This window comes from Siphateles boraxobius, unplaced genomic scaffold (assembly GCF_051911475.1).
Source record: "Siphateles boraxobius isolate OS27281-9 unplaced genomic scaffold, OSU_SipBor_1 8, whole genome shotgun sequence".
NCBI lineage: Eukaryota > Metazoa > Chordata > Actinopteri > Cypriniformes > Leuciscidae > Siphateles > Siphateles boraxobius.
In genome coordinates, this window is record NW_027509208.1 from 40,675,001 (window position 1) to 40,693,645 (window position 18,645).

General features: G+C 40.4%; 1 protein-coding gene across 1 annotated transcript; it reads left to right on the top strand.

Annotated features, from left to right (window-relative positions):
* The first annotated feature begins 1,813 nt into the window (after positions 1-1,813).
* On the top strand, positions 1,814-14,529 carry LOC143728661 (alpha-2-macroglobulin-like protein 1). Its single transcript, XM_077219488.1, has 34 exons — positions 1,814-2,051; positions 3,465-3,645; positions 3,712-3,868; positions 3,984-4,036; positions 4,139-4,159; positions 4,263-4,428; positions 4,500-4,584; positions 4,653-4,767; positions 4,852-4,972; positions 5,870-5,979; positions 6,054-6,224; positions 6,301-6,522; positions 6,598-6,810; positions 6,888-7,037; positions 7,295-7,426; positions 7,543-7,621; positions 8,561-8,726; positions 8,826-9,051; positions 9,140-9,263; positions 9,331-9,452; positions 9,533-9,584; positions 9,937-10,020; positions 10,106-10,282; positions 10,409-10,484; positions 10,568-10,724; positions 10,810-10,884; positions 10,965-11,127; positions 11,207-11,385; positions 12,981-13,202; positions 13,302-13,423; positions 13,904-13,985; positions 14,082-14,165; positions 14,252-14,357; positions 14,443-14,529. The coding sequence occupies exons 1-34, from the start codon at positions 1,972-1,974 to the stop codon at positions 14,484-14,486; spliced, it is 4,317 nt and encodes a 1,438-aa protein (XP_077075603.1). The 5' UTR covers positions 1,814-1,971; the 3' UTR covers positions 14,487-14,529.
* The last annotated feature ends 4,116 nt before the right edge of the window (positions 14,530-18,645 follow it).

Consider the following 18,645-nt stretch of genomic DNA (forward strand, 5'->3'; position numbering starts at 1 on the left):
TGTGGAAGGACATGATCAGCAACAATACTCAGGTCGGCGGCGTTTAAACTCAGTTGGTACTAAGAGTCCCGAAGTGTGCCAATAAACACCCATTACAGCACCAGCACCTGAACCGCTGATACGAGACCGGATCATCCATGCTTTCATGTTGTTTTCACCAAATTTTGACCCGAACATCTGAATGTCAGCAGAAATCCAGACTCATCAGACCAGGCAACGTTTTACAGTCTTCTTTAGTCCGGCTTTAGTGAGTCTGTGAATTATAGCCTCAGTTTTCTGTTGTGAGCTGACAGGAGCGTCACCGGTGTGTGTCTTCTGCTGCTGGAGCTCTTCTGCTTCAAGGTTGGATGTGTACAGAGAAGCTCTTCTCACTTGAGACGAGTGTTTGATTAACTCTTGTCTTTCTATCAGCTGAATCTGTCTGATCTCCTCTGACCTCTGGGTTCTCATTTTCTGTCCATCCTAAAAAAAAGTGAAAAACAAAAGTGAAACAGAGATGGGAAACAGAGATGTTTTCATCCAAAGTTACGAATTTAACTTGTGCACGAAATTGGAATATCGCATAAAACATTTTCATCCAGTCAATCGAAGAGAACAAAATCTTCACTTCCTGATAAACTGGTGTTAAATATTACTCAGAAAAATGGAAGTTACTGCAGTGGGAGAAGCCACTATAATGTTCATATTATATCAGAGAAAGCAGACAAAACGCAATAAATATTAACTTTTTTAACTTGCTTTCAGTCGTGTAAGACAGTTCTGGGAGGGAATTATACTGAAGCACTTTGATGACAGACTTTGCTCAGGCATTTCAGATGTCCCACTTTTTTTTCTTCTTTTTTTTTGATGCACCTCATGGAATTTATTAGGCAAATATTTTTCCATCGTAGTTTATTCTCATGTTTTCTTATCAGATAAAAAATGTATCCGACTCCTTTGAACGCATTAGTTTTTATAAACATTTTTAGAATTTAAGGGCATCTTGCAGTTTATTGCGATTATTCCAAAATCTGCATAAAAGGGTGAATGGAAGACTCGGACTCGAGTCGCACTTTAATGAAGACGCAGTAATTTCAGACAACTTAATCCAGATATTTTAATCAAATCCACAAATTAGTTTTAAAGAATCAAATTAACCAGAGATCAGTTACGATTAGAAGATCTAACCTTTTGTACGGTCTCACGTGATTGATAGGCCTAACACTTTCTAAGAGTAGCCTACCTATAGAAAAGGTGAAATAAACATGGAATTTTTAAAAGAATAACAATTAATGCAGATTGTCAATTTGATTTCACACTTTAGGCTATCAACTAACGATCTAGTGCAGCCAAACAAAAGCTGCATTTACAGACATTAAACTTCATATAGCCTACACTTTAAAGAAACTTCAAATGTCACCCCTCTCATAAATCGTTCAGAGTGTAGAGCACTGAGATATTCGCGAGTGCACAATGCAGTTTGGCTCCGACGGTATTTTTAAATAAAAATAAAATAAAAAATCCTAAGTAAAACTCAGCTGCCCGTAGCCTTTGTAATCCTGAAGACATTGATCAGCTTTCTCAGGTGTGTTTGATTAGGGTTGGAGGGGCAGAAAAGCTAATCTCTGCGTCAGAACTCCAGAAAACGACGTTCCCCATCATTGTGGTAGAGTCTCGTATTTGGCGCGAGATTTTGGGCAGAGTAAGAGCGAGTGTTTATGTATCTCGCCAGATGCTGAGAGTTGGCCACTAATTACCGGTGCTCCGCCCTAAAGATGTTCCGATTGCCTGATTGCCTTGCATCCACAGGTTGAAAGTGTTAAATCAACCTGTTCTGAATTATTAAGAGCGTTTGAAATAACGCTGGCATCTGTGCAGCGGTCGGATTGAGATGAGCTGTAGAGTAGTTTCACGGCGTGGATTTTAAAAGAAGTGGCAAGATTTTTTTTTAAAGAGACGCTCGATTTCTGTCTAGTCTTGGATGATTGCTCTATGGCTGTGAGGGAGATTTATGTTTGGATAGGGCTCATTTTAGCCCTTTTCCTCTTTGCTGTTGATGGACAGAAAAGGCCGTAAGTAAATGGGCTTTGAGGTGAACAGAGGGGGCCTAATCTATGCTGATGCATTTTTAAAGATGGCAAAATGAAGCAAAGCCTTGACTGTATCAGAGAACGTCTAATATGGGGAGAACGTTCACTCAGTACACTTCTGACTTCTGAACTAGTTGCAGTTCCAGTCTGGCTCATATGAGGGCGCTCACAGGAGGAGTGCAGAATGAATGGAGGTCTATAGAGCTATACCCCTCAAAATCGACTTTTCTCAGGATATAATTTTTTGTCTAGTAATGTGAATGTTGTATTCGAAAGGAGATGCAAAGAAATTACTCATTGCTGGGTGTTAGATTTTGAGTCACTCATTTGCTCTAAAGTCTTTTAAAATGTCAATGACGGGGCAGGGGTGCCGCTAAGGGGGGAAAAGTTAGGACGATTCTAAGGGCCCACACACTTTTGGGGCCCCCAGAGATCGTTTTTATTAATGGAATGGGTGGGGTAGGGGGCCCAACCTCATATTCTTTCATAGGCCCCACCATTTCTAGCCGCGCCCCTGCGTCATACACATCGTTACACCAGAGATACTGCTTTACGGCAATCATTAGGTCACTTTGGTGCTTTCGCGCTCTGCACTTTCTTTTCTCTCGAGGCATCGACAACACAGCTGACACCGGTAACTGCACGTGCTAGAAGAGTTTTTGTTTTGTTGTTTTAAAAGACCACGATGAAAATACACACACACACACACACACACACACATTTTGGTCCTGCTTCGGATGCCACGATGCTACCAAGCGGTATCTCTGGTCCTAATCAGTCCTTCACTGACCAATCAGCGATGAAGCACCCACGGGTCCACTCATTGACAAACACATGTTGACCTGATTGGTTACAAGGTAGTTTGTGACGTCAGAAACCCCAGAGATTTCAAACTGTTTTTGAGATTGTCTTTGCCTCACTGCAGTTTTAAGGAGAAAATACTCAGCAATGGTGTTGACTTGTGAATTTGAACATGGTTTGTCTTAAATCATATTAAAAACGCCACAGACATATAAACATTTAAAAGGTTGATTTTTACCAAAGGGGGACTTTAATGTTAACACTTCATTGACACTTTAAACAAACAAAAACAAAAGTCATGTTAAAGGGATTTTTTTGTTTTGTTGTGCCGTCTGAGTTTCTTTTCCCACCCAGCTTAAGGGTTTTTCCCACCCAGAAAACTAACCGAACGTACTAACAAATTCGGCGCTCCAACACACCACCCCACCTGCTCCCTCCAACCCACTCACTTTGAACTATTATTGATTGGCCATTAGGCTAGTTTAGATTCACATCCCGGTGGCAGCCACTTTCTGTGACTGTTCAACTAACTTGTACATGTTCTGACCTGATTCCTTATGGTCTCTGAACCTAAACTTCATGATGTCTACACAGGTTATTCATGGTGATGTTCCCTGCAGTGATTGAGTCTGGATCAAATGCCAAACTATGCATAACTCTTCTGAAATCCCAAGAGAGTCTCACAATGACCGTTTCTCTGCTTGACAAAACCAGGACAACTCAACTTTTGCAGCAGGTTTTTACAAAGCCGTTTCACCTCTGCTTTGGTTTCCAGGTCTGTCATTAGACGCATGTGGCTTTTTTGTCTGGGTTTTTGTATGTTAACTGAGATTCTCTGCAGGCTCCTCAAGTAGATAGAGAATCAGTGCAGAAGCTAAAGGTGGAAGTTCAGGGGAGGGTCTTCAGAGCGACCGAAGAGAGGAAAGTCATGTTCAGACGATACCTGCCTTTGACCTTCATCCAAACAGACAAACCCATCTACAATCCAGGACAAACGGGTGAGCTGTGAATGACCCTTGGTTGAATATTATAGAAAGTCCATTATGCTACAAGTTCTAATCACCTTCAAGTGCATTATGCAACTAATGTGAGCGTTTATTGCTGTCTTTGTAGTGAATTTTAGAGTTGTCACCATGGATGCCAAACTTGTGCCTCTTAATCAAATGGTAAGACCTGATCATTCAACATATTGGGTTATCTGACCATCAACAAATTGCAAATTTAATGCAGGTTATTTCTGCGCCTAATATTCTTTCTGTGTCTTACAGTACAATTTGGTGGTGGTGGAGGTGAGAATTTGCTCCGGTTCAAGTATTTGAATGGAGCTGACGCAGCTTTTTTCACTTTTGCTTTGTTTGCAGTATTTCTCTAAGCTGTTAATTGGTTTAATAGGACAATCATAATAACCGGATTGGTCAGTGGACAAACGTTTCCTCAAAGGAGTGGATATTGCAACTTTCTCACACGTTAAACCCAGAGGCTCAGATAGGGATGTACACATTGAACGCTTTTATTGGTGACGGAACAGTCTCCCAAGTTTTTGAGGTGAAAAAATATGGTAAGTCGTTGTGAACGATGTGTAACCGCAGATCTGAGGACTTGATCTAAAGCATTTTGTTTCTGGTTTAGTTTTGCCCAAGTTTGATGTGACCGTAAATACACCACAGTCGTACAGCGTTGCAGATGTCGGACTGAAAGTTGAGGCTTGTGCCAAGTGAGTGACGCATTTTATTTTATTGTGGTTGGTCAGTTCTTGATCTTGTTCCTTGTGATGTTTCCCAGATACACATACGGCCAACCTGTGCTTGGTCAAGTGTTTGTGGAAGTATGCCGCGATCCTTTTCCATATTCTGTGGTTCCTGTGCGTACCCCTCCGTGCCTGAATCAAACCGTTAAGGTGTGTGGGTCCTGCCTTACAGCTAAGATTTTTTTCTTCTGCTTGGACTTGACTTAAATGTGCCTATCTCTGTTCTGCTACCAGATGAATGCCACGGGCTGTGCCTCCCTTACCTTAGATACATCAGTGTTTTTCAACCCCAAATTTGAGAAAGTTCTTCAAGATTTGTTTTTTGTTACCGTGAACGTCACAGAGGTGGGAACAGGTGAGATATTGGCTGGTCTGAACCAACAGCATGTTTCTGGAGGAAGTTGACTCATTTATTCGGTGCGTAATCGCATATCCCTATATATATATATATATATATATATATATATATATATATATGTGTATATGATGGATTAAAAATCTGAATATCTGCATTTGTAGTCAACCATCAAAAAAAGAGGAATACCCATCCCTAAACATAGCATTTTCTTTGGCTGTAAAAATTGAGCTATCATTTTGGCATTGGACTACATAGTCTATGCAACAGAGAAAGTTTCTTATTACAGATGCAAAGTCATATCCCTTAAAAATGATCACCCAGCACTTGTAATGATTCTTAATTTAATATCTGGTTTTGTTTGGTACCTGGACACTGTGGAATCAAAGAAAATGAGGATGCAGACTCTGCTGCAAAAGAGGCATTATCAGGAGATGTCAATTTCCACTACCTCCTATGGATCTAAAATTTCTATTCGAATAAGAAATGGCAAATAGAATGGGCTTTATATACTATGAACAAACTTCAATAAATCAGCCCCAATGTTGGAAGGAGTTTGTCAAATCTCAAACCGATGGGACCAGATTGTTTATACCGGTTGCAGAATAGGCCATTCCACTATGACACAAGTTTTTAATACTAGAAGATCCACCAAAATGTTATTTCAGTCAAAACTCTTTATCATTGGAGAGTTTTATTAGATTGTGCTGATTTTAACCCTTTGAGAAACCTTTTCAAGTTTTTAACAGTTAACCACAATAGTTTAATAGCAAAATAAATTATAAACGGCTGATAGTTTTACCATACATTTTTCTTGCCATGAAAATAGCCACAGAAGCCGGCATGTCTTTAAAAACAAAACAAAATTATTCTGTGTGAATGTTTTTTTTTCCCCAGATGTGGTTATGTCAAAATATGCAACCGTGTCCATTACATTTGAAGTCGGCAAGGTCACGTTTTTGGACCTCCCGGATAATTTTGAACCTGGATCAGTGATTAATGCAAAGGCAAGTAAAATTTCATCCATTGTTGTAGAAGCCTTCTCATTGGTTCCCTTTCCTAACCTAATATTTCCCAACAGATCTCAGTGTCTCGTATCGATGATACTCCAATTGCGAACAAAACGGTGTTCCTCCTGGATAGTAGCAGCTGGCCCAACAAACTGCTGTTGACTCTAACTACAAACCAAAATGGACTGGCCATGTTCTCCCTCAAAACTGCTGAACTTCCTAAAGCTCCTCTATATCTGCTGGTACGATTTACTCTTTGTATTTTTTTAAATGAAGACTGCTCTCTCGCATGAAATCATTTCACTCGTTCTTCCCCAGGCAAGTGCGACTCCAGAAGTTATTTATGGTTACAAATTGCCATACTTCACTATAGATACCAGGGTTGTTCAGCTTCTCCAGCCTGTTTCTCCCGATATTCCGTCAATTAGTGAACTGACTATAGTGAGTCTTGAGCAACCACTCAAATGTGGTGCTGCGTTCCCAGTGACGGTGAAATATTCTTTTGTTGGAGAGGCTGGTACCTCTGACATTATCTATATGGTAAGTGGAGATCAGTTTTGTAGTGATTTCGATGACTGCTGGTCTGTTTGTCTAGCACCCGTTGTCTTCTGTCAGGTCTTGTCCAGAGGAGTGATTGTTCTCCATGGAGTTTGGAAGGTCACAGCAAAAGCTGGTAATGCATTCACGAGCGGCTCCATGTCATTCAAGCTGACTGTCAGTGTCGATATGGCTCCAGTGGTGCAGATTCTGGTCTACTGCGTTCTGCCCAGTGAAAATGTACTTGCTGTTAGTGAGTCTTTTGACACTGAAACGTGTTTACAAAACAAGGTAGGATGTGCACTAGCATCTTTTGGCTTCAAATGGGGAACAGGGTGTCATACAGCATGTGTTGGTCCTTTTTCCAGGTGTCTCTGATTTTCTCTCCTGCTATGGCTGTCCCTAGTGAGGGAAATGTCTTGACTGTCTCTGCTCAAGCAGGATCCCTGTGTGGTCTCAGCGTTGTAGATCAAAGCATCTGGATCTTGGAGCCAGGAAGACGTTTGAGTCCTAAAATGGTATCCATGTTGATTTAAACACTTGTTTGGACTTAATTGACATTCCTGTTCAGCTTTAGAATTTAAGTGTAATGCTGATGGATCAATTTGAAAATCATTTGCTATCATGATGTGGCTGTTATGATTATTGCAGTTTTAGTGTACGTTTAACACCTAACATTATAAACTCTGACATAACATACCAAACATAAATGCATTTAGTTCAAGAATTTTCCAGAAACAAGCGACATACCAACTCTATTGTTTCATGGTCCCAGGTGTTTGACTTGCTCCCGGTGAGATTGCTATCAGGTTACCCATTCAGCATTGAGGATGAACCAGGGTGTGTAGGTGTTCGACCATTAGCCCGTCGAGATACTCCTATAGATACTACCTATGCAGCCTTCAAGGTAGAAAACCATTTCTTACCATCTAGTCACTGAATAATACGGAGTCAATGACTTTAAATCTGTCTTGTGTTTGGACTTGTAAATCTGTCTTGTGTTTGGACTTGTTACTCTGACAGAGCGTGGGGATGAAGATCGCAACGAATCTCGCTTTACAAACCCTTCTTTGCCAGCAGTTTAATCCCATCTTCCCCGAAAGTAGGTCTGTGGATGTAATTAAAGGGTCCCTATCATGGATTTTTGAAAATGGCCTTTCATGTAGTGTGTAACATAGCTCTAAGTGAATGAAAACATCCTGCAAAGTTTTAAATCTGAAAGTGCACCATATATAAAGTTATTGTCTTTCAAAAAGTGAGTCGACTCTGAGTCAATGACATGAATCATTTTTCAAACGAGTCATAAGCCGTTTCGTTGTGATGTCAAGACGAAACGTTAGCATATTGGCTGCCCACTTATTGCGCGCGCAGACACCAGGGAAACTTGAAACCCCCTCAACCTGCAGCTGATTCCTGTGGATACTGGATAGCATCATGTCGAGAAGACACTGTGCTCTACAATGTGAAGGTGAAGCCAGTTTTTTTTTTTTTCACCTTCCAAGGACGAGCAATGGGCAAACGAGCAAACAAGCTTCTTGTGAAGAAGCCTCAGGACACCCAGAGCTGACATTGTTATGGCAATGGGCATTTTTGTTTTTCGACGTGCGCTGTACCCGGTTAACCAATCACAACAGACTGACCTGTCTGGCCAATCAGAGTAGCTCGCGGAAAGGAGGGATTCAGAGAGATTGATTCATCTGACGAGTCGTTTGAGAATCAATGAAAATGTGGTGATGCGCAAATATATATTATGAGAGAATTAAACAGTTTTTTGACCTTTGCATGTAAACCTGTTGTGGGAGACCCCAAAACAACAATGGGAAACTTTAAAATCGCATAATAGGGGCCCTTTAACACATTTTCCATGATGTGGTGTACTTTCCTTGAGTTATGGGAGGTTATTCCTCTTTCTTTGTGTATTGGCATTGGGTGTTTTAATCTTGTTTTTATAAGTGCAACAAGAGGGGCGGTTGAGATCCTTCGTAGCTTCAGAACTAAAGTGTATGCAGAAGGCAAGAACTATTCTTGTCTTTTATTTCAGCGACCTTACCTGCTCCTTTACCCTTTAAAACAACTGATGCGGTTAACTTGGCTACGGCTGCAGCTGCTCCTCCAGAAGTAGATCGTGCTGAAGGCAAGCACTCTTTTAAAGTGACCGACAGGAGTTCCTTTCCAGAAACATGGCTCTGGCAGCTTGCTCAAGTGGGGTTAGTTTAGCATCTTGTGTGTTATTCAATCGAAAGCAACTTGCCCACAGTTTTTACTTCTCCAGTTCTCATTTATTTCTCTCTTCTGATGTCCTTCAGAGAGACTGGCTCCATAAAAGTTCCCCTCAAGGTTCCTGACAGCAACACCACATGGGAGACGGAGGCGTTTTGCCTGTCCTCCAAAGGTTTTGGTCTGGCCCCTCCTGCTGTCCTGACAGTCTTCCAGCCCTTCTTCCTGGAGCTCTCCCTGCCATACTCAATTGTCCGTGGGGAGTCTTTTAATCTGAAGGCGACAGTCTACAACTTTCTGTCCAAGTGCATCATGGTGTGTCATTGTTTATTTTCATTTATACGATGGATCTGTATAGAAAGTTCCTGTGTCTTTGCTCTGTGCCCTGATGTTTCATTGGCAGGTTAAAGTAACTCCAGCTTCATCCAAGGCCTTCACTCTTAAGCTGTTTACTGATCCGTATTCGTCCTGTCTCTGTGCCAATGAGAGAAAGACCTTCAAATGGGTTCTCTCAGCCTCTGTTCTCGGTCAGTTTTGGATTGCCTATCTCTTAATTGAGTGTATATTAGGTGTTCACTTTGTCTGTCACTGCAGGAGCTGTCAATGTGACTGTCAATGCTTCAGCTGAACCGTCCCGGACTCGATGTGGCACTGAGGTCGTGACAGTGCCGACGAGAGGACGCATTGATGTAGTTTCTCGAAGTCTACTTGTCCTGGTGAGTGTTAACCAGTCTTCTGGAGTTTGATCATGGAGATCATGCTGCTTTACTGATGTGGTGTTTTATTGCTTTTATAGCCCGAAGGACTTGAAAAGACGAACACCCAGAGTTGGTTACTGTGTCCAAAGGGTATGTTTGCACTCAATGGCCCGGTTTCACAGACGGGGCTTAAATTAAGTCAGGATTAGGCCTTAGTTCAACTAATTCAACTCTCATTTATCAGGATGTTTAAGTTACATTTATAAACATGCCTTATTAAAAAAAAAAACATTGCATCTTGAGACAAAATGATGGCACTGATTTAATTTTAATGTCAGTGCTAGTTGCTTTCAGTTAAAACGGCTCAAACATGCATTTTAGTCTGGGATTAGGCTTAAGCTGTGTTTGTGAAAACTAGGGGTATGATTCCCAATCACATTTTCCCGGTGCAGCCAAGCATGAGCCTTGCGCTCAATGCTGATGCATTCTGTTCTGTGCCTAGGAAACGTTCTCGCTGAAGACGTGACTCTGACATTTCCAAAAAACTTGCTTCAGGAATCAGCCAGATGCTCAGTTTCAGTTCTTGGTAAAGTATTTCATTGAGTAGAAACAGGTGATGTTTGGCAGAATAACTTTGTTTCTGATGTGGGTTTATGCTTGACCTCTCGTAGGGGACATAATAGGTCGTGCGCTGAAGAATCTGGATGGGTTGTTACAGATGCCATCTGGCTGTGGAGAACAGAATATGATAATTCTTGCTCCCAATATTTACATCCTGCTGTACCTGGAAGTCACAGGACAACTTACGGCAGCCATCCGAAAGACCACCACAGGCTACCTTCAGAGCGGTATGGGTGACCAAATCCACTAAATGTGTAGGGAACAAAATTCCAAGGAGGTTTAAACCTACTCTTCCCATTTTGAGCCAGGAACTAATTCCTGACTAATTTGCATGTGGCTTTTGACCTAATCAGGATACCAAGGACAACTGAACTACAGACATAACGATGGTTCATACAGCACATTTGGTTATGATGAATCGAATACATGGTGAGTTTCACACTGTTCTACTGTTGTGTATAATCTGTTGTGGCACCAGCAGTTTGTAAGTTCAGTTTGTACTCCACTGCCAGGTTGACCGCCTTTGTCCTGAGGTCCTTTGGTCTAGCGAGGCAATTTATTTCCATTGATCCACATGTCCTGCAGAGTGCGAAGGATTGGTTGATCAGAAAGCAGGGTTCACATGGCTGTTTCATACAGAAGGGAACTCTGTACCACAACGACATGAAGGTGCATTACATTTTTCTTAAAATAAATCTCTAACCAATAGACTTTGAGACCGTTCTTCTAAATAAAATGTACTGGTGTGATTTAGGGTGGAGTTAATGACAGCGTGACCATGACCGCCTACATTGTTTCATCGCTGCTCGAACTAGGTGACCCTGTCAAGGTAAAAACATCTCCAGTAGTTGATTAGCTCCTTGGAGACAACCTGGTTCTGGGTGTCTGATATTTGCTTTAATTCTTCAGAATCCTGTCATTACCAAAGCTCTGTCCTGCTTGAGGCCTGTTGTTGGGAACCTGGGAAACACATATGCCATGGCTCTGCTGGCCTACACCTTCAGTCTGGCTGGAGAGACCACCACTCTAACACAGCTTTTAACTGACTTGAACAACCGTGCTATTTCTAATGGTGAGCTTTACCAGCCTCTTGAGATGTTGGCTCATCAGGTTCTTTGACATCCACTTTATCCCCTGCATCTCATCCTAAGGCACTAAGCTCCATTGGTCTCAGACGACATCTGGTGATACTCTGGCGGTGGAGATCAGCTCGTACGTGCTGCTAGCGGTTCTCAATGTAAAGCCAAAGCCTGATATAGGCTATGCTAACCGTATTGTCAACTGGCTGGTGGCCCAGCAGAATCCCTATGGAGGCTTTTCCTCCACCCAGGTGCCTCTGACTACCAAACATGAGCGCAATCACTTAGGCTAAGTTTAGACTGTCAATCCAAATCCAATTTTTTATAAATTTTGTGCATATCCGATTGAAATACGATTTAGCAAGTGTGAAGTTTGACCGCTCTGATCCCTTTTTTTTTCGCATTTTGCGTATTCCTACCAACACAACGTCATTGCCATAGAAACCAATGCAGATATTCCGAAAAAACGAAAGGGCTGCATGGACCCACAAATCAGATCTGAACCGTTGCAACAGAGTATAGAAGTACCAAGAGGCGAAACTCAATAGAACGTTCCATTGCAACAAACGCGCCCATGCGCAGAGCTGCAGCTCCGCCATCTTGGACTGAACGCAACACAGCTGTCATAGAATTGAACGATACCGGTTCCAATTCAAAAGCGGTTTATGGAACTAAATAGTAGTTTCTAATGTCTCTATAGCCTACGGCGTGTTGAATAATGTACAACAAAATAATGCTTATGGATCGGTTTATAATTAAACCATTTCGTCATAGAGCACGGCGCTGTCAAATAGGCTATTTATTTACCCCAATAACTTTTCGGGATAACTCCGTTTTCATACACAGCACAATTTTACAACACCAGTAACAACAGCCCATGTTCCTCATGAAATGATTAACAAATTCATTGAAAAAGCCAAAACACAATGAACAGTGAATAGGTGAAAGGGACAACGCATTAGTCAAGAGAATATTAAATAGTAATAGAAGATCGTCATAAAATTGGTGATGGTAAGTAGATCACATCATTTCTGCCTGTATTAACTTACACACAACAAATCAAACATTGTGCAAGTAAAGTGCACACATTTACGTTACTACAAATAGAATGGCAATGGTAAGTATATTAACTGTTCTAACGTTATACGTTTTAGTTTTTAGTTTTATTATAATTTAATTCATCTTGACTGATAACTTTGTATAACATGCTACTTTTGATACAGAAAGAGAGTTAATGTACCGATGACTTGGCTTTAAAACTTTTCTGTAGCGCTTCTGTTTGGGCTGTGAGAGTTGTTGATTTTGGGTCCGTAATATATGATGGATTCTGACTCTATTGAATAGTCTCACCATGTAAACAAGAGTGTTTTTGTACTTTTCCTTGTCACACACAACTTCCCTGCACTCACTGTTGTACATCCATGCCGCTATTTACATATGGAGATGTACGTACGCTGCTCACTTTAACGTTAATAAAAACCTTTTCTAATTTACCTCTCTGGATCTTTGGGGAATCTATGAAATGCTAGTTGATTGGTTGTATACTGGTAGTTGTTGCAGTTAATGGTAGAACACTGTTCTTTGTTTCCAATTATTTCCAGACATTATGCTGTACAGTTGTGCTAACGGTAAACCCGTTGGTTCAGTCCAAAATGGCGTCGGCGCGACAGCAGTGCCATCTAGCGATTGTTACCAAAACTGCAACGGAGTTTCACCTCTTGTTACTTCTATACTTTTTGGTTGCAATACCGTGTGGACGTCTATAATTTTAGATAAGATTTCAATCGGATTTGGACTAATAGTGTGGACGTAGCCTTATAGTTTTTAATCTGGTGGTTGTTTTTAGGACACGGTGGTGGCTCTTCATGCCCTGTCTGTGTACGCTACTCAAGTGTTCAGCTTGAAAGGCTCCAGCACTGTTACTGTACAGTCGTCAGTGGCAGGAGGAGACTCTTATAGCTTTAACGTGAATCAAGACAACAAGCTGCTGTTTCAGGAGAAGCCTCTGAAGAACGTTCCTGGCAAATATAGTGTTAAAGCTACAGGATCCACTTGTGTGTCTGTTCAGGTCTCTATATTTACCCCATCTATTTCTCCCATCTATTTCTGTTTCTGTTGCGCATGTCCTGAGTCTCCTTGTTTTGTTTGCGCTGCATTCATACTGTAGGTTGTGTGTTTTTATAACATCCCAACACCCACTGAAGCCAACGGGATGCTGAGCGTTGAGGCGAAGGTGACTGGAGACTGCAAACTGCTAGGAGCCAATCTCATGTTGAACTTCACGGTGAAGTAAGAATAGCTTTGGCTTTCTGGCATTATTGGCATTATTTTCTTGTTACCACTGTGAAGCTACTTTGAAACAATCTGTATTGTAAAAAGCACTATATAAATTCTTCAACTATGGTACTCTTTGAGCTAGACGGTTTCAGAAAATAAAAACATTCCTACAACGTTTTTTTTAGTATGAGTTGGTTTCTCAATCTGTCTAGAAACCTTCCCTTAAGTTGGGTGTGATTTGTATTGATTATATATTTTGCCATTTTTATCTGACAGTCCAAGAAAAGGTAATTTCCATCACATAGCAAAACATGGAAAAACAAAAAAGAAATATTTTTTTTAGTTTATTTAATCCAGGGACAAGAAAAGTACCATAGTTAAAGATTCACCCAAAGGTGACTTGACTGTCTTAACCAGCTCATGGTTCTGAAAAGGAAACTGCTTTCTTGATCCTGTTAATTAAACCTCCATTTCTCCCTCACCCTCATTCAGATACAAAGGCGTGAAAGCAAGCACTAACATGGTTCTAGTGGACATTAAGCTCTTGTCGGGCTTCACAGCAGATACGTCATCGGTACGCACGTGGATTGAGATGATTTAGAAAGTCTCAAGATCCTTGAAGCTCCACCAGGTGTAATTGTGTTTGTAAACGATGGTCTCTTCCCTTCAGCTTGGTTCTCCACCCCACTCGTTCGCCCCGTTAGTGGAGCGGGTTGATTCTGGAGATGATCGTGTCCTAGTGTATCTGAAAGAGGTGAGACTGTGTACACTGGGAATATTCACTAGCTACCATCTTGAGTGCTGTGTGTTTGCTGCTGTTCATTTCCTTCCGTCTCGCAGGTTCCCAAAGGCGTCCCCATGAGTTACTCTCTGCAGCTGGAACGGGTTCTTGCAGTGGATAATCTCAAGTCAGCAGTCATCAACGTTTATGACTACTATCAGACAAGTACACTTTCATCATCCTAATCTTGCTTTGCTCTGCTATAGTCTCTGTTGGACATGATCCAGCTCCTTTTCTGTTCCTCTTTCAGGTGATTCGTTTGAGACCACATACACGTCCCCATGCATGCTTTGAATCAGAACAGGCTACAGGACACACGACTTGAATAAAACCGCTTAATGATATCAATCCATTTGTTGTCTTCCTTTTGTTCCTCAGAGACGTTTGTTTGAATCAGGAAGTTTCAGTGTTCATGAGTTTCTATTTGTACTGTGACTTCAAATCCTTATAACAAGGCTCAATCAGGCAGTGGCTTTTTATTTATATATATAAAAAATAAAATGTAGATGCGCTTTGGTTGCATGTGACCGTTAATTAAGCAATTAGCAGATTTAAGAACCTGCATTACTGAATTTTACTGTTGGTTGTTTGACCCTAATATTCGGGGGCAGTCATGGCCTCGATTCCTTTCCTCGCTTCTCATCTCCAACACATTGCATTATAAATATAATCGCACAATTTTCAGCTTCTAGGTAAAGAGTGGAAACTGATTCGTTCTGTGCCATTGCAGAAGATGTTTTGACCGGTTGTGTGTTTGATGAACACCTGTAAAACCTCACTGACACCCACGTTTGTCGATCATCTGAAAGATTTTAACTCTTCGGATCTGAGAAACAGTCACCAAAGCAGTGGAGGAGAAAAGGGACATATGAAGAAAGGCAGGGTTGATGGAGAGCAGAGTGTGCAGAAATGGAGACACGTGGGGCCCTCAGGGTCCCCACTCAAGGGCTCTTAACATGCAGCAGGCATATTTCTGAACGCAGAACAACCTTATGGCACACAGGGTCATGTGAAGAGTGTGTGTGCATATTTATGTGCTGCATGTCAAGTGTATGTGTGTGCTTGTCATCTTTTAATCCTTTCTCTTCGTCTTAACAGGACTGAATGACAGAAAATGGGATGCAGAATTGTAATTCTATTTAAAGTGTGTGTACGTGCGTGCTGATACACACTTTCTGAGACCCCTTAAAGGCCTGTTTGGGGGTCAGTACATGGTTTTTATGGATCAGGTTATAATTAGGTTTAGGGTAAGGGTTGTGATGGATTAGGGTAATGAAAAAGATAAGGTAAGGAGCTAGAGATTGCATTGTCAATGTATGTCCTCACAAAGATGTACAAGAATGAGTGTGTGTGTGTGCGTGTACCAAAACAGAAATATACACACATAAAATTATATATTGAGTGTATTACTATTATATTTATTATATACAATGAAATAATAAATAATCATGGATTACCGGTATACAAATTAACTTTATTGGATGGACAATGCAATTTCCCCCCTAACTCTCAAATGAAGGCAAATAGCATACAGTTTGAAAACCATGTATTTGTTTTGACAGTACTGAATTTAGTTTACATTAATGTTTAATCAGTTAATATATATAAATATATCAGATGATACATAAGCATATTTAATCAACTCTTTTATGTAATTATTTATGTTTATGTATGCATGTGCGTGTCGTATTAATGCAACTCGGACTGCGACTTCTAAATTTAGTCATTTCCCTTTTCCTGGCATTCCAGTTCAATTTCCTGTGTGTTGCAGTCAATTCAGTTCAAATTCAAACTAATGAATTTGCCCATCCCTGAAAAGTAATTCTGTTCCCTCTCCCTTTGCGTTTAGAAGAATCCCAAAGATACTTTCTCATTAGTCGTCTCACTGTCTCTCTCTTTGCAGTAAGTCTGTCATCGAGTGCAACACACACACACAGACTGCAATACAAAATTATTCAATATGGGGTTCATATGAGAGCTGTGTGAGGAACACACTGACATTTGCCAATATTAACTGATAATCTTGCCTTCACAGTAGTTCAGTAGTTGCTTCCACATGTTACATGCAGCCGGTGACATTAAACCTCCACAGAACTGGAATATAGCACACAAGGCATATGGACTGCTATTAAGATAACTGCATGATACTTTTTAGCTCTTTTTGGTGCTTTTCAGCATAATTTTCATTTAAATGGAAAAGCTGTGTGAATTTTGCCTGACACTTCTTTCAAAAAATTATTTGAGAGAGCAAAAATGAATGTTGTTTGCTCTTTGTCATTTCTTTAAAAAGAACTAAGAAATCACAATTCTTGAACATTTTGGTGCTACACTTTACTTTAAGATGACGTAGTTACATTATACTAACTCAAGTAAATGAGTAATATTAATTAACTACATGTACTTACTATAGAGTTACGGTTAGGGTTTTGTAGTTACTTGTAATTATGCATCATTTACTGTTATTGCTATATTAACTACATGTAGTAACATGTAACTATGGCACCTTAAAATAAAGTGTTATCACATTTAGTCACAAATACGAAGTTCTGTCATGAAACTCTAGATGGCGCAGGCTGATTGGTTCTTAACTCAATTCCTCTTGCAATCACATCATTCTCTATAGGGCTCCGCTGATTGGTTCCTGCTGTATCAGTAGCCAATCAGCTGCTCAACCTTTAAATACTTGGTCCGCATTTGCTGTAGCAGTTTACTGTGCGCTTTCAGAAACCCTCCACCCTCCCCAGCTCCACCTGTATAGATCTGGTACTGGTACTTCATGTGTATCGTGTGAGGGTGGCACACTATCAAGGACACTAAAGAGGCCAGTGGAGTGAGGTTTACTCACACACTCGCTGGCCTCCATTAAACACACTTCAGGATCTCGCCAGAAGTAGTTAGTCATCCGGGTGCTTTCTCTTTTATGAGTACTGTGAATTCAGTCATACTATTCTTAGTCTTGACACATAGTGTTGTTCACCTACTATATAGTAGGAAAGTATGTGATTTTTGGATGCAGCCATAATCTGGAGATTACATGGAGTTCTATATATCTGTTTTTGAGAAAACTTTTTAGTGTTTAATGCTCTGATATATTGAGATTTAAAACAGTTTGTGTTATGTTGGAGTTCTGAGGGTTTGCATTATGGAGTGGAGATTGTGTTTAGGTTCATGGCAGAAGCAGAAAGAAGCTGTATGATATTAAACTAGATGGAATTACAGTGATAATACCTGAGGATTATTTCTACAATTTTATCAGCCCTCCACATTATATATTACATTTACATTCACCTTGCAAGCAGTTGCTCTTGTCCAATAATAGTTAGCTTAACTATTGGCCTGCTCTGATGATTGCTGAATTTATTGTGTTTAGGATTCTGATTCACAAAACTTTTGAATACAGTTTAGTTTATTGTTAAGAAACCCCATTTTCTAGTACATGGAACCACAATCTACAGTCAAATGAGTATGATGTGTTCACGTATAATGGAAGAAGGAAAGTCCCCTGGGTTTGGAACATCACATTTTAAATTTTTTTGGATGAACTAACCATTTCATATTTATTAAGCAAAGCTTGAATCATTTGCTGCTGCTCAGATCCTCTGGCCATGAGCGCTTGAACCGCAGATGTGCAGTAATTCTGCTGAAGTTACACTTTTACTGCTGAGTGGAGACTTCCCCTCATCCTCTCTCATGACCTTATCAGAACTGCACACGAGGCCGACTCGTCATTTGTTTTTGCTCGTCATTTCATTAAAATTGGATTCCTGCTGCGCTAATGCTAACGCTAATTCATTCTGCGCATGTGTTGTGGAAGAGCTGATGAGTTTGCTGATGTTAAATGAAGTCTGTGTGTGTTTCTCCTCCAGCCCTGAACATGTGCATCCTTTCAACAAAGGTTGAGTTAATGATGTTGCTTAATGAAATGAAGCACTCGCTAAACTAATGCTAAGATGGTCAGGGTTGTTTCTAGATTGTTGCTAAGTTTTTGATGATCTTGTCTGAACAAGTCTGATCATTTAGAAAAGCATAATTTAAGGTATCATTCATGTCAGAGTCAAGTTATTCAGCAAACTAAAGTGGTTTGTTCAAATCACTTTTGCAATGTTTTATTTACAGCAAGGAAACAATTCCTAATGGAGATTGAGTTTAAGAACAGCACCACCTACTGGTGAAAAGTTATATTTTAATAATTAAAATCCACTCTTGACCTTTGGACTGATTGTTTTAGAATCATAGTTCTGCTGTCTTCTGATTCTTTGTATAATGCTTAATGTCGTGTACAATATTAATTTCTAAAAATAAAAAAATTTTAGCAATTATTCAGCCCAGGGTTTCTTAATTGGGGTTCATGTTGGAACTACATGTGAGTTTGAATATTGTCATTCATGTCACAGAGACAGACTTTGGCATTAAGTTAATTTTGCAACTTTCAGTTGCTTTAAATGCGGATGTT

Bases quoted from the DNA above. Each gene is read 5' to 3' on its own strand.
- LOC143728661 (XM_077219488.1), top strand. From the start codon at position 1,972: ATGGCTGTGAGGGAGATTTATGTTTGGATAGGGCTCATTTTAGCCCTT. The intron at 7,038-7,294 runs GTATCCATGTTG...TCATGGTCCCAG, and splicing joins GACGTTTGAGTCCTAAAATG to GTGTTTGACTTGCTCCCGGT. The intron at 9,585-9,936 runs GTATGTTTGCAC...TTCTGTGCCTAG, and splicing joins TTGGTTACTGTGTCCAAAGG to GAAACGTTCTCGCTGAAGAC.